This window comes from Epinephelus lanceolatus, chromosome 1, assembly GCF_041903045.1.
Source record: "Epinephelus lanceolatus isolate andai-2023 chromosome 1, ASM4190304v1, whole genome shotgun sequence".
NCBI lineage: Eukaryota > Metazoa > Chordata > Actinopteri > Perciformes > Serranidae > Epinephelus > Epinephelus lanceolatus.
This window is the reverse complement of record NC_135734.1, coordinates 53126138-53142500: the sequence shown is the minus strand read 5'-3', so window position 1 is coordinate 53142500 and position 16363 is coordinate 53126138. Positions and strand designations below refer to the sequence as shown.

The 16363-nt window shown below is 45.4% G+C and overlaps 1 protein-coding gene across 2 annotated transcripts in view; it reads left to right on the top strand.

The window, feature by feature from the left end:
* The window catches only part of LOC117257529 (protein FAM107B), a 38554-nt gene that overhangs the window by 13468 nt on the left and 8723 nt on the right, over positions 1-16363 (top strand). The window contains exons 2-3 of one of the 2 annotated variants that reach the window (XM_033627787.2): positions 584-659; positions 12247-12451. In XM_033627787.2, the coding sequence (XP_033483678.1) occupies positions 584-659; positions 12247-12451 (281 nt within the window). Of the gene's footprint in view, positions 1-583; positions 660-1580; positions 1752-12246; positions 12452-16363 lie in introns of those variants that run through there. The other variant, XM_033627789.2, reaches the window with a different exon arrangement.

The window sequence follows — 16363 nt, the reverse complement described above, 5'->3', positions numbered from 1 at the left end:
GTCGGTTAAATGTAACCGTGTGTGTGTTGGCGAAATGTAACCACGTGTGTGTGTTGGCTAAACATAACCACATGTGTGTGTGTTGGCTAAATGTAACCACGCGTGTGTGTTGGCTAAATGTAACCACGTGTGTGTGTTGGCTAAACGTAACCACGTGTGTGTGTTGGCTAAACGTAACCATGTGTGTGTGTTGGCTAAACGTAACCACGTGTGTGTGTTGGCTAAACGTAACCACGTGTGTGTGTTGGCTAAACGTAATCATGTGTGTGTGTGATATCTCAGGATTGTGATGATCAAAAAAAGAAAAAAGAAAAAGGTATCCATTGATTTACAGACGTTTCTTTCACCATGAGGGAAAAGTGTTTCTGGGCCGCAGGGTGTCATGTGATGGTGTAATTCCACATTTTGGCCACTATGAAAACTAACTTCCTGTGTGTGTGTGACTTCTTCCTCTGCTCTGATGTCACATGGTTCGGATGCTTTTCTTCCTCCAACACAAAGTGTGACGCTCAGCAGAGTTTCTGACATCACTCATCCTCACGTCTTCCTCAGTCTCTCCTTCTCTTCTTCTTCTGTTTTCCAGAAGGCGTACAGCATCGACCACGAACCTCCACTGAAGCAGCAGTGTGTGAAAAATGGAAAGCACCCAAATGGCAGAGGTAAGTTTGTCCCTCTCAGGTTACTGTCAAAGAACAGTGGGGCATTCTGGGAGTCTGTTGTAAACAGACGGGTGGTTTTTAGTGAGCCATCGCTGCATTTCCAGCACCATGTGCATCACTGAACAGGGTTGGTGTTTTGCTAATCGTTGCTGTGTTTCCAGTGGCGTCTGTGCCACAGAATGAGGGTGTTTTTAGGTGTTTTCAGCAGTGTTAGTGTCAACAAAGGTGTTTTTTAAGAGTTGTCGCGCAGTTTCTGCAGCGTTTGTGCCACAAGGGTGTTTTTCAGTGAGTCACTGCGACGTTTCCAGCACCGTTCATGTCGATGAATGTTGGTTTTAATCAGAGAGTTGTGGCTGTGTTTTCTGCTGCATGTGTGCTGCTCAGCGTCCGTTGGTGTTTTTATTGTTGAAAGGCAAAAATTCAGTGTTTCCACTATATAAAAATATACAAATGAGGGGTGTCGGTGGCTTAGTGGATAGAGCAGGCGCCCCATGTACAAGGCTGTTGCCACAGCAGCCCAGGTTTGACTCCAGCCTGTGACCCTTTGCTGCATGTCTCTCCCTCTCTCTCCCCCTTTCACACTTCACTGTCCTATCAATTAAAGGCAAAAATGCCTGAAAAATATCTAAAATATATACAAATGAAACATCTCTGGGATTTTCAGAAACGTTCGACACCAACATTTATCCTGACGGCTGGACTTTCTCCTCAGAGGATGAACTCTGTGGTTTTCAGCTTTTCACCATCTTCATTGTTTTTTATTTGAATCCATGAAACCTGCTGGAGCTGCAGGCAGCGTGGGAAAAGGCTGAGAGCAGGTTAGATAGAGGCAGAAGGGTTGCTTCAGGAGGAGGAGGAGGAGGAGGAGGAGGAGGGGAAACACTGGGAGGATCATGTGACTGTTGTTTTACACTCAGCATGACTCAGTTGGGAGGAGAGGAGCGCTGCTGCTCCTACAGAGAGGATGAAGGTCCACACACACTGAAACACAGGAGGATCATCCGGACCGGGATCAGATGGATCAGATGGATCAGAGGAGCTGCAGCAGCCCTCAGCAGTCCACCACAGCCAGGGAGGGGATGGTGAAGTCTGGTAAGACCCAGAGGAGGACGGACTCTGATCCTGGATCCTCCTGAAGCTTTGAGCTGACATGTGATTTTACACTGCTTCATTGGTGACTTGTGAGTGTGAGCTGTGATCGGTTAGTTTCCTAATAACTGGAATATTTGACCTTTCAGTGTTTCACTCTGTTGTGAACTCGTTATTATGTGTTTTATGTAGTTTATTCTGTGTTTTACGTTGGATTGAATCTGTCTGTGTGTGATTGGTGAAAATGTGGAAGAGTCTGCAGGATAAAAACAAAACCAAAAACATCTCCAACATAAATAAGATTATTAATGAAAACTATTTGTTTTTGTTATTGTGGAACTGGAGTTTAAATAATCTTTTGTCATAATTCAGAATAAATTCCTGGGTTAGATGGAGAGTGTTTTATAACTGTGTGAGTTGTTATTTCAGGACCTGAACATGAGGCTTATGCAGATTTGTTGGGTGGACAGTGGTATTTAATAAAAGTACTCAGACTTTTTACTCAAAGTAAAAATATTAATACAAGAATTGTAAAAAAAAAAAAAAAAAAGGCATACTTAAATCAAACTGCAGAATCATTTCTGTATCAAGGTGGAGGTAGTTTTAACTCAAACTGTAGTGTTGGGTGGATTCATCTACAACAATGCATCATATTTTATATAATTACTGTTGGTTTTGTGTGAATGATGTTAACAACCAGTAAATTATTTGTTTAGTGGCATAAAATGGAAATATTTACTACCTGAGTGATAATGACTTTCCACCGTTGGCTGTATGCTTGTATTATCAGGATATTCTGATTTGATGATTTACACTTTATGAATAATTCAAGTCTTGAGTCATGTGTTGGAGAGCAGTGTTTTGCTAAGTGATAATGAAGCACTATGAGGCTGGTGTGAACGAAGGGAGCGTAGGATGATGAAGAGCTGGCAGAGAAACGTGATTTGAGTGGGAGTTTAGATCAACGTACTATGTTGAGATTGTTACATAATAAAAAAAACATTATGATCAGAAGAATTAAAGAAATGTAGAGACATGGAGACAAAATGTTTTAGCCCCGGTTTGGTCTGATGTTCTCTGGTGTTTTTTCTCTGATCAATAGTGTCACAGTTCAGACTCGTCTTTTGCAACATGTCACTCAGTGAGCTGAGTGTTTGTGTCAGACGACAGCAGACTTCAGCCTCTGTGTTTGAACAGTTATCTTTTCTGCTCATGTGATTCATTGACAGATGTTTTTGTGAATCACTGGACTCCACAGATGATTCGTTCACTTGTGTAAACTCTGAAAATCACAGCTGAGGCTCCTCCTGTTCTTCAGTTCCTCACTTTCCCACAGACCTCTGTTTTTCACACCTGTGTGAGACCCTACCCACAGAGCCAGTCCTCAAATATGATTGGTCACTGGTGACCTTTGACATCCTGTGGTGTGATTAGTTGATGAGGTGGGTGTAATACAGGTAGATGTGTAGCTTACTGACACGTCATAAAAAGAAATATTTAAATACAAATGAAAAGCGGAAAGGGAACCAGAGGGTGTGTTCCAACTACAGGGGGATCACACTCCTCAGCCTACCCGGTAAGGTCTACTCCAGGGTGCTGGAGAAGAGGGTCCAATCAATAGTTGAACCTCAGATTGAGGAGGAGCAATGTGGTTTTCGTCCTGGACGCAGAACCATGGACCAGCTCTTTACCCTCACCAGGGTGCTGGAGGGGGCATGGGAGTTTGCCCAACCAGTCCACATGTGTTTTGTGGATTTGGAGAAGGCTTACGACCATCCAGTCCCTGTACTGAAGGAGCACGAGTCTGGTTCGCGTGGCTGGCAGTAAGTCGGACCTGTTCCCGGTGAGGGTTGGACTCCACCAGGGCTGCCCTTTGTCACTGGTTCTGTTCATAACTTTCATGGACAGAATTTCTAGGCGCAGCCGAGTGGTGGAGGGTGTCAGGTTCAGTGACAGGAGGATCTCGTCCCTGCTTTTTGCAGATGACGTGGTCCTCCTAGCTCCATCAAACAGTGACCTCCAGCTCTCGCTGGGACGGTTCGCAGCCAAGTGTGAAGCGGCTGGGATGAGAATCAGCACCTCCAAGTCTGAGGCCATGGTCCTCAGCTGGAAAAGGGTGGATTGCCCACTCCAGGTCAGGGGGGAGGTCCTTCCTCAGGTGGAGGAGTTTAAGTATCTCGGGATCTTGTTCACGAGTGAGGGTAGGATGGAGCGGGAGATTGACAGGTGGATTGGGGCGGCGTCAGCAGTGATGCGGACGCTTAACTGGTCCGTTGTGGTGAAGAGGGAGCTTAGCCAGAAAGCGAAGCTCTCGATTTACCGGTCGATCTACGTTCCAACCCTCACCCGGCTGGCCTGGGAACGCCTCGGGGTTCCCTCGGAAGAGCTGACGGAGTTGGCTGGGGAGAGGACTGTCTGGGCTTCTTTGCTGAGGCTGCTGCCCCCGCGACCCGGACCCAGATATGCGGAGGACGATGAATAACGAAATTTAAAGCACCATCATAGAAAAAAAATCACCTGTAAAGTCAGCAACATGTATTTATATGTATTGATAGAGGCTGCTATGAAATGAGTCCCTTCAGTCTGCAACAATCCCAAAAACAGCTGATGGGGTTTATTCAGCTGAGGAAATGTTGGAACAGACCTACTGTCTGCTGAATGTATCCACCTGTCCTCTGTTACACACTCCTGCAGTCGTCACTGTTGATGTGCTCAGTTTAGTTTGAGGTATTTTCATTTTCTTTGTTGGGAAGGTGGTTTAACATAATTACAAATTATCAAATTATCTGACATAATTATTGGCCCGTCTGTGAGACCTACTACCGTTTTATTAGATGATTATCATACCTCATCATCATCCTCACTGTGACCTCGTCACATGTCCACGTTTGGTCATGGACTTTCCACGTCCACATATGACGTCCAAGGTACCCTGGGTGTGTTGGTTGTTGACGTTCTGGGATGCCGTGTCAACTTCAGCCTGTTACATGCATTGTCTGTTTTCAAAATACACTTCTGTTTTCACAGGAAATGTACAGTTTGCACACAATCTCTTTCAAAATAAAAGCACTACATTGGCACAACACCACCAACAGATGTTTTTTTCCTTCAGCAACACACACACGTGGTTACGTTTAGGATAAAAAGACAAAGTTTTGCTTTACAGTCTTACAGGAAGTGAGCACCACTCAGTGTTAGCCCTGGTTCGTCAGTGTTTGTTGGACCCATCTACCCTTCCCACCCGCCCCAGTCAGACTTTTGCCTCTTTAACCTTCCTCCTTGTCCTGCCATATTTCCCCACGACACGTCTGGGTGCCATTAGACTATAACGGTGCCCAGATGTGTGTCATGCCGATGCCGCCAGTCACTGCCCAAGTGCTGGGTTTCAACGACTTCAGAGTGACAGTGGGCTCAATATTTAATCAGCAGCTGTATCTGTGGTTGTTTATGAGGTTTTACTCAGATGACATATTGTTGGAGAGCTCCGCTACTCAGCTCCATTAATACTGAACATTTGAAGACACACCCACCACAGCGGGCTCAGTAAACACTTCTGTCAGATAAACAACAAACAAACAGTTCTAACTCACTTGTGAAGCATAATAATAGTTACTAACAGATCATATTATCCAGACTGAGTCACAGCTCCCAGTTCATCTCTGACACACTGACAGACTCATGATTCCCTCCACAGATATCCAGCTGCTGCAGATTTCTACACATTCAATTTCAATTCAATTCAATTTTATTTATAAAGCCCAATATCACAAATCACAATTTGCCTCACATACACATATGATCCGTCATTGTCTTCTTCTGTAACAGGTCTGGTCGGACTTCACTGCAGCTCCTCAGACAACAGGACAGTTTGTAAAGGTCTTTAATGAGCATGAAACAGGCAGGTGAAACAGTGAAACCTTTATCTCCTCGGCTCGACACCTCCCGACACTCAGGTTGAGTCCAGGTGAGGCTGATGGCAGGGAAGTCTCAGGACGCACACAAACAGGAAACAGTTTGACTCTGAGCAGCAGTACGGTGAGGGAGCAGGTAGGAGAGGTCATCAGGTGAGCAGAGGAGTCCAGGAACCAGTGATGGAGCTGAGGGATGTCGGAGGTGCAGACACACTGTGTCACAGGAAGCTGAGCAGGTAAACTCATAAACGTCGTAGAATAGTCAGGGAGAAACTCCACACAGCCGAGGGGGACAGACGGACAGACACCAGGAACACAGAAGCAGAGCTGGTGGTCGAGGACAGACGGCTGAGGAGTTTACCTGGTGAGTCAGAGACAGGTGAGGTCAGTAACAAGGAGTCATCCCATCCTTCATGGGACCAATCTGACACCCAGGGTCTGTGAAGCTGAGCATATGTACCGGCAGGGTGTGATGAGACTCAGGTGAACAGAGCTGGCCTGATGAGGTGGGTGTGGTGGAGCGGCAGGAGATGTGTGGACAGGTGATAGGCTGACAGGTGGGCGTGGTGAGGGGGAATTTACTGGCTGAGCTAAATGAATGAATGAATGGCATGGTGATGTCCTGTGTATGTAAATATGTTACAAAAATGGAGGCCAGCTCCTGACCTTTTGATTGACACCTCACTGAGCCAATAGGAGCTCCCTTCACACGTCCTGGGCTCTGTTTCAGAAAGCAGGCTCAACAAACTCTGATCCTGATCTCTGAGCTGACTGAGCCTGAGCTGAGAAACTCTGAGTCTGTTCAGCCTGAGGGAAGCTGGTTCACAGTGAGCACCAACAGACATCATCAGCAGAGTGCAGATAACGTGATCCTCAGAGACAGGAAGTGGAGTTAAAAGCAGAGCCACTGATTTCATCCAAAACTGAATCAGAGATTTGAAGACATGAAAAATCAATGTGCTCCATCAGCTGATCAGAGTGAGGTGTGATGAGAACAGCCTGCAGAGCGTGTTCATATGTGAAGTGATGTGATGTCATGTGATGAGGTCATGTGTCTAACATACAGAAACATGTTTCTATCTTAACAGTGTTCATATATTTGAATATAATGTATTCAGCTGTAATCTGATGGAGCCCAAACACACTGGGCACAAAGAACGCCACACCTACCTGCCAGCCTATCACCTGTCCACACATCTCCTGCTCCTGTCGGTCCACCATGCCCACCTCATCAAGCCAACTGCTGTCGCCTGTGGATCATTACCTCCTGTCAGTACAAAGACTCACAGATTGATCCTTCCAGCGTTTATTCCTTGTTGTCGACTTCGCCTGCCTCTGACTCTCCTGCTTCGTCTGCTCCCTGGTAACTTCCTCCAGACCAAGAGTTCTGCTTCCTCGTTCCTGGTGTCTGTTCACCTGTTTCCTGTGGCTGTGAGGAGAGACTGTCACTCAGCTCTATGTTGTGAGTTTGTCCGGTCTGCTGCCTGTGATTTCCTGTGCTGTAGGTTACCTCGCCACAGGGCTGCACATTCTGCATCCTCTCATTGTCACTGCTGCTTCCTCGCCTCCTCGCCTGGCCCGACCGACCTACTGTCTGCTCCCCATCAGTACGTCACCCCTCACATGTTCCTACCTGTGTTGGATCTTCTGCTCGCCTGACGACATCTCCCACCTGTTTTGTCACGGTACCTCTGCTCACAGTTGAACTGTCTGGTGTGTGTGCATCAAGCAGATGTCAGAGACTCTCCTTCCCTCTGCCTCTACGTGGCTCACCAAAGCTTTTAGACTCATCTCATGTCTCGGGAGGCCTCCAGCCAAGAGGTTGACCTTTCTTGTTGTTACACTTATCAGTTCATCCTGTGCTCTGCAACTGGTTTATTAAAGGCCATTACAAACAGCCCATCTTGTCTGTGGTGCTGCATCTGGGCTCTAACCACGCAATCAAAGGCCTCAGAAAACGTGGGGCTGCAGCTTTGATTTAAACACGTCTAAACTGTTCCAAAGCTTTGGGGCGGAAGACTGCGAACGCACCATCATCCTTCACCCTCAGTCTGGATCACAGGACGGCCAGGAGCAGTCTGAGAGCTGCTGGGAAAGGCTTTAAAGACAGGTGTTGGTCTGAGTTTAAGATAACACCTTAAACTCAGACCAACACCTGTCAGGTAACCAGTACAGCTGTGATGTGGTCTGTTCTCCGCGGACCAGTTAGAAGTCTAACTGTGCATTCACACCAAATGCATCGCGCTGCCTGGCAGCAGCTCCAGCAGGCGCTTGCAGCAGTCAAAGGGGCGGGGCCAGCTGCTACAGATGTGTCCATCAAGGCTGACACAGCTGTTCACTTTACAAGGATGAACAAATATCATTTATGTCTTCACTTTGTATTATCCATGACTTTCATTGCACAATTAAAATAACGCTAATAAACACAGTCACATAACCTTTATGAGTCCTTTATAATTATGATTTTACTCTCCTGTTGGCGCGTAGGACCACTGACAAATGTAATTGGTGATAAATAAGCGGGAGCTCATTAATCACACTTTCGGAAGTCTCCTTTGTTGCATCGGCATATTTGCTGAGGAAACATGGGGCCCGGAGCCGTCGGGCCGTCTGGGTCCACAGAGTCCTGCAAACCCGGCAACTCCACAGTGAATTTCACCCAGACCTCCGTACCCGAATCCCAGTCTGCAATTGGCTGCTGCTTCGGCAGCGGCGCTGCTCATTTGCATAAAGTTGAGCTTCTCTCAACTTCACAGTGACGCGCCGCTCGCTGCCGCCGACGCTCCAGACGCCCTTCGTAGCAAGCATACATTGAAAATTAATGGCTGCCAGCCGCTTATGACGCTCATGACGCTCATGACGCTTTTGGTGTGAATGCACAGTAACAGCAGCGTTCTGTACCAGCTGCAGCTGAGATCCCACGTACAGAGCGTCACAGTGATCCAGAGCAAATCAGGGCGTCCATGAGGATCATCTGATCATCAAAGTCTGTAAAATGTCACAACAATCACCAAAGTGTCCATCAAGTCTGAACCTCATTTATCTTTTAAAACAGTTCATATTATGGGCTGTGAGCGCAGATCAGGAACACAGCTTGTTATATTCTGTAAATGATCCTCACAGACGATGTGACGCCTCACACAGTTTCTGGTTGAAGATGCTTTGAGCTGCGACAGCAGGTCTGATCTGATTTTATTGTCAGCGTTAAAGAGAAGAGACGTTATGTTCTGACATTACCGTGTAACATGATCACATGTGTTCCCAGCCGAGGTGCAGTCAGACAGTGTTGTAACCAGATAACAGGCACTCACAGAGACGTCGATAAACTACAGAGAGGCTTTAGTTTGCACATCCTGTCTCAGGTCGATACCAAACCAAATAATATCTCATAGTCGGTCCAGACTTCCTGTGTTGCTCCTCTCTGAATCACCACCGGTCAGACGCTCAGTTCCACCTCATCATGTCACCGTTTTAGGACGCAGAGTAAAGTCTACAACAGCACGTCTGAAGCTGACCGTACGAGACACAGTCACAGACTCGGGCTGTCAGTGCTAATAGTGTCTTACTTTTTGTAAACTCTGAACTTCAGCCTCTTCATCTCTGATCCTTCACCTTTGTCACAAACTGGCTCAGTGAATGGGACAAGCAGGAGTCCACACAACAGATCCAGTTAAACAAGCATCATTTATCAAGCTAAGATGAACTGAAATACCCTGCAGAGTGTGTAGGTCAGCAGAGTCCAACCTGGTCTCACAGACATACGTGAAATGACCACGACCTCTTAACACCGCATTCGGCACGTAATGAGTTAAAAGTACGTGCCGGTACCACGGAAACAATGCCAATGTAAAGTCAATTATGATCCATTGTCATGGTGGACACACGGAGTCCCTGATTCAACAACGTCACGTCAACCTCGTTTCCTCAATGATATCTTCAACATTCCTGTACACACACAAAAACACAGAAGTGTCCTTGATAACTCAACAATATGACAGATTAATGTCAAGGCCATGAAATAAAATAAATGTATTTTGCCAGCTTTTGATAGCGTAGAGCTTTAAGAGCATTGTGCTGTGGGCGGATGGGGCGCGTTTAAACCGGACTTTACATTCCACATCCCTCATTTAATCCCTGCACTTGTCACTTTCATATTATTTCATCAAACTGGACTTAGTTTGTGCATTGCATTCAACTTCCACTGATACATCAGTTAATTATTTATGCACATTGTTGCTCTTGTCACGTCATATATTTCATACACTTCATTTCTTTGTCCATAACTCAGACCATATTTCCTCTGTACAGCCAATATTTCATTTCATGTTTTATTCACCATTTCCGGACTACTAGGCTGCCATTCCACTCTGTAAATAGATTTTAAAATTTCAATATCATTTAAATATTATTTTTGCTTATTTAATTATTGTTATTATTGGTTTACTTTTTTCTGTCTTTATTCTTCTGTGTTGCGTGTTTTTGGGAGCAAACACCAAGACACACTCTTTGTATGCTTGCACTGGCTAATAAAACAGATTCTGATTGAATGTCTGTCGTGCTGACATAAAATCCCAAAACCAAGAGTCATAAAGATACAAAAACTCTCCAGGGTTGTGTGAATAGTAACCTGTGCATGAATGAGAACGGGTTGGTCTCATCAGCCCTAACTGTAACCCAAGCTCTTCAGACCTTCCTCCAAGCCTGTAGTAATGTACTAGATTGTCAGTAGTATTGTATTGTGTGAGGATGACTCATGTTAGTAACTATCTACAGTAAAAAAGAAACAACCAAAAATCATTTTATACACGGGGCCTTCAGAGTGCTCTCTGAAACGGGAGCGTATCTATGTTTCCTGGGTTCTATGTTCCCCACAACCCTGCAAAAAGGGTTCTATGTTCCCCACTTACACATAAAAGGTTTTATGTTTCCCAGGTTCTATGTTTCCTGCTCAACCAAGCGGGAAACATAGAACCTTTTTAAAAGGACGTGGAAAGTCCATGACCAAACGTGGACATGTGACAAGGTCACAGTGAGGACGTGTTGCAGCAACAGAATGTTTGCTGAGCTGGCGGGGGGGCGGGGCTATGCGGTCCCTCTGAGTCGGAGTTGATCTGTCTGGATCGACTCGGGGTCGGTCTTCACAGCTGCTGTGAGGTGGTCTGTAGCGGCGGGCAGTGAGGCGGAGGACACACTGTGCTACATAAACATGAAGCTGTGTTTTATTGAGGACTCTGATCAGTCCCACTTCCTGTTTCGTGTTGCTCTGCAGTGTAAACAGTTGTTGTCGCTGCTGGAACAGAAACTTCCTCTGCAGGATTCTTCTCCCCTGAATCAGACTGTCACTGTCTGAAGGGACGTGCACGCTCGTCTGCATCTGTAGACAGCCAATAGGAATGCCCTCTCTCTGAAGTGAGCTGTGATTGGACAAATGTCCTGAACAAAAGAGGAGGAGTCGAGTTCTCTCTCAGTGAATGACAGTTTGATCAGAGGTTATTATGGGATTCTTTAAACTGCTGTGATATAAAACAGAGAAGCAGGCGAGTCAGCAGACAAACTGATCCAGACGATGATTTTAAAAAGTAAATTAAAGACTTTATTCAATGTGAGGGAACAGTTTGGATTTTTAAATTTATTTCATCTCTCCTCTCATTTTTAATCTGTTGTATTTATTCACTGATCTGTGGACCTTAAATCATCTGTTTTTTTTTGTTTAATATTTTATTGTCTTGTGGTTGTCATTTTTTCTGGTCCTGTCAAACGTGATGTTCAGGTGTCACTGCAGTGTTTTTCCATTTGAAGCACTTTGGGCTTCGTGTTTGTATGAAAGGTGCTTTATGAATAAAGTTGAGTTGAGAAGACGAGCCGATGTTCTGCTTCTGACTCACGATTAATCGATTATCAGAATATGATTTTTATGCAGATTGACTGATCAGTAAAATGTGACGACAGGAGCAGGTCGGACTGTTGAGCAGCAGCGTCCACTTTAAACCTCACTGACGTTTTAGAGTCTGATCTCTGCAGCTGTTTCAACATCTGGAGGACAGTCTGAGACCAGGACAGTGGATGCTGTCCCTGCAGCTGTCCACATACTTGTGGCCATGTGCTGCATCCGGAGCTCATTTAATTGAAATAGCTCATTATATTGAAATATGAAGCAGCGGTGGACGCTGGTCTCTGGTTGCACTTGAGAAAGAGGTCATTGTGTGAGGTGGACTGTATGACATCTGATCTCTGTCTCCCAGAATATCTGAGGGCTCGGATCAGATGCCCGTTAATCTGTCTTTTCTTCTGGCACACAAACGGAGACGCTGGACGTACAGAGACATGCACACTAGCTCAGGCTAAAACCTGAAAACAACTTGACAGCATGTTTCTGCTAGCGCCCCCTGCAGGCTGCAGTGTTCATTACATCCACAATATGAACAAACACCATGAAGATTCAGAGCAGATGTCAGGTTTGTCCTGAGGGGGGCGCCAGAGGAGTCTATAAAATCTAAAGGGTTCATCCTCTGCAGAGTTTAAATGATCGTTAATCCATTTGATCTGAGCAACCTCCTGATTGTGCCCTCGTGTCCTCATGTCCACAGCGTCAGCTTACGCAGACCTGCAGCAGCACCGGTCCGATGGCCTCTACACGAAACCGTCCCCGGTGTCCGGCTACGTCCCCCAGCCCGACTACCTGGAGGGAGACGAGGACAGCGACCTCATCAAACCCAAGAAACTGGTGAATCCTGTCAAAGCGTCAAAGAGTCACCAGGAGCTTCACCGAGAGCTGATGAGCAGCTGCAAACGGTAAGAGTGTGTGTGAGAGCTGGTTTACGTGCACATGTGAGGACACAGTTTCAATTTCTATACATTTCAGATGCTTATAAAAAACAACCAATAAAATAATAAATCTAATAAATAACGATTTTCTCAGACATAATTCTGCTCATATGTCAAACAACATGAATATTGATCTCACAAAATAGTGTCCACTTTGACAAATAAAATAAAGATTATAAGGACAACTTTAAGAGAAAGGAGGGGACGAGTAGCAGCTGAACTTTGTTTTAAACTGTTTCAAATGCTTTATAAATGAATGAATACTTCAGGTTCATGTTCTTAACTACATGTGTTCATGTGTTCATGTTTTGCTGAACGTGCGCTGTGAAGTTTCACTTCAAACTTGAACCAGTGTTGTCTGACTGACACACGCTGACCAATCAGAGAGCAGTATTTGTCTTTACTTACGTGGAGAGAATCAGACTTGCTGCTGTCCTCTGAAGCTCAGATCGTGTGAAGTTTCTGAGGACACGAGCAGATGCTGCTAAGCAACAGCCTCCCACCTCGCAGGCCTGCAGCCGAGGACGCTGGGAAAGTTTTCACCTCCACAGTCGCGCATTCACACTCTCAGCTCCAATGCTGCGAGCAAAGCAAGGTTGGCTTTTTCTCCTCAGTTTATTATTCAGGAGGAAGAGTGAAGCTGGAGGACGCACACACACACACACACACACACACACACACACACACTCATTTACATCATCAACTAAAACTCACAACTTTACACAACAGATGCACGACACTGGGCGACGCACTGAGACACACCAGAGGAAGATGATCAGGACTGAACCTGCGTGTCATCAGTGTCTCCTCCTCCAACATGTGTGTGACGGTCATGTGATGTATTCAGTGAGTAGTAACATCAGAGTCTGTGGTGTCTGAGGGCAAATGTCAGAAATCAGATTTACAATTAACAGACAGTAAATGTTTGCTCTCTCTGCTCAGTGCTGAAGCTTCACTTTCTTCTCTCTGCTCAGTGTTGAAGCTTCACTTTCTTCTCTCTGCTCAGTGTTGAAGCTTCACTTTCTTCTCTTTGCTCAGTGTTGAAGCTTCACTTTCTTCTCTCTGCTCAGTGCTGAAGCTTCACTTTCTTCTCTCTGCTCAGTGTTGAAGCTTCACTTTCTTCTCTTTGCTCAGTGTTGAAGCTTCACTTTCTTCTCTGCTCAGTGTTGAAGCTTCACTTTCTTCTCTCTGCTCAGTGTTGAAGCTTCACTTTCTTCTCTCTGCTCAGTGCTGAAGCTTCACTTTCTTCTCTTTGCTCAGTGTTGAAGCTTCACTTTCTTCTCTCTGCTCAGTGTTGAAGCTTCACTTTCTTCTCTCTGCTCAATGCTGAAGCTTCACTTTCTTCTCTCTGCTCAGTGTTGAAGCTTCACTTTCTTCTCTCTGCTCAGTGTTGAAGCTTCACTTTCTTCTCTCTGCTCAGTGCTGAAGCTTCACTTTCTTCTCTTTGCTCAGTGTTGAAGCTTCACTTTCTTCTCTCTGCTCAGTGTTGAAGCTTCACTTTCTTCTCTCTGCTCAATGCTGAAGCTTCACTTTCTTCTCTCTGCTCAGTGTTGAAGCTTCACTTTCTTCTCTGCTCAATGCTGAAGCTTCACTTTCTTCTCTCTGCTCAGTGTTGAAGCTTCACTTTCTTCTCTGCTCAGTGTTGAAGCTTCACTTTCTTCTCTCTGCTCAGTGTTGAAGCTTCACTTTCTTCTCTCTGCTCAGTGTTGAAGCTTCACTTTCTTCTCTCTGCTCAGTGTTGAAGCTTCACTTTCTTCTCTCTGCTCAGTGTTGAAGCTTCACTTTCTTCTCTCTGCTCAGTGCTGAAGCTTCACTTTCTTCTCTTTGCTCAGTGTTGAAGCTTCACTTTCTTCTCTTTGCTCAGTGCTGAAGCTTCACTTTCTTCTCTCTGCTCAGTGTTGAAGCTTCACTTTCTTCTCTCTGCTCAGTGCTGAAGCTTCACTTTCTTCTCTTTGCTCAGTGTTGAAGCTTCACTTTCTTCTCTTTGCTCAGTGTTGAAGCTTCACTTTCTTCTCTCTGCTCAGTGTTGAAGCTTCACTTTCTTCTCTTTGCTCAATGCCGAAGCTTCACTTTCTTCTCTCTGCTCAGTGTTGAAGCTTCACTTTCTTCTCTCTGCTCAGTGTTGAAGCTTCACTTTCTTCTCTCTGCTCAGTGCTGAAGCTTCACTTTCTTCTCTTTGCTCAGTGTTGAAGCTTCACTTTCTTCTCTCTGCTCAGTGTTGAAGCTTCACTTTCTTCTCTCTGCTCAATGCTGAAGCTTCACTTTCTTCTCTCTGCTCAGTGTTGAAGCTTCACTTTCTTCTCTGCTCAGTGTTGAAGCTTCACTTTCTTCTGTCTGCTCAGTGTTGAAGCTTCACTTTCTTCTCTCTGCTCAATGCTGAAGCTTCACTTTCTTCTGTCTGCTCGGTGTTGAAGCTTCACTTTCTTCTCTTTGCTCAGTGTTGAAGCTTCACTTTCTTCTCTCTGCTCAGTGTTGAAGCTTCACTTTCTTCTCTCTGCTCAATGCTGAAGCTTCACTTTCTTCTCTCTGCTCAATGCTGAAGCTTCACTTTCTTCTCTCTGCTCAGTGTTGAAGCTTCACTTTCTTTTCTCTGCTCAATGCTGAAGCTTCACTTTCTTCTGTCTGCTCGGTGTTGAAGCTTCACTTTCTTCTCTTTGCTCAGTGTTGAAGCTTCACTTTCTTCTCTCTGCTCAGTGTTGAAGCTTCACTTTCTTCTCTGCTCAGTGTTGAAGCTTCACTTTATTCTGTCTGCTCAGTGCTGAAGCTTCACTTTCTTCTCTGCTCAGTGTTGAAGCTTCACTTTCTTCTCTCTGCTCAGTGTTGAAGCTTCACTTTCTTCTCTCTGCTCAATGCTGAAGCTTCACTTTCTTCTCTTTGCTCAGTGCTGAAGCTTCACTTTCTTCTCTCTGCTCGGTGCTGAAGCTTCACTTTCTTCTCTGCTCAGTGCTGAAGCTTCACTTTCTTCTCTCTGCTCAGTGCTGAAGCTTCACTTTCTTCTCTCTGCTCAGTGCTGAAGCTTCACTTTCTTCTCTCTGCTCAGTGCTGAAGCTTCACTTTCTTCTCTGCTCAGTGCTGAAGCTTCACTTTCTTCTCTGCTCAGTGCTGAAGCTTCACTTTCTTCTCTCTGCTCAGTGGTGAAGCTTCACTTTCTTCTCTCTGCTCAGTGGTGAAGCTTCACTTTCTTCTCTCTGCTCAATGCTGAAGCTTCACTTTTCTCTCTCTCTCTCTCTCTCTCTCTCTCTCTCTCTCTCTCTCTCTCTCTCTCTCTCTCTCTCTCTCTGCTTGGTGCTGAAGCTTCACTTTCTTCTCTGCTCAGTGCTGAAACTTCACTTTCTTCTCTCTGCTCAATGCTGAAGCTTCACTTTCTTCTCTGCTCAGTGCTGAAGCTTCACTTTCTTCTCTCTGCTCAATGCTGAAGCTTCACTTTCTTCTCTGCTCAGTGTTGAAGCTTCACTTTCTTCTCTCTGCTCGGTGTTGAAGCTTCACTTTCTTCTGTCTGCTCAGTGTTGAAGCTTCACTTTCTTCTGTCTGCTCAGTGTTGAGGCTTCACTTTCTTCTCTCTGCTCAGTGTTGAAGCTTCACTTTCTTCTCTCTGCTCAGTGTTGAAGCTTCACTTTCTTCTCTCTGCTCAGTGTTGAAGCTTCACTTTCTTCTGTCTGCTCAGTGCTGAAGCTTCACTTTCTTCTCTCTGCTCGGTGCTGAAGCTTCACTTTCTTCTCTCTGCTCGGTGCTGAAGCTTCACTTTCTTCTGTCTGCTCAGTGTTGAAGCTTCACTTTCTTCTCTCTGCTCAATGCTGAAGCTTCACTTTCTTCTCTCTGCTCAATGCTGAAGCTTCACTTTCTTCTCTCTGCTCGGTGCTGAAGCTTCACTTTCTTCTC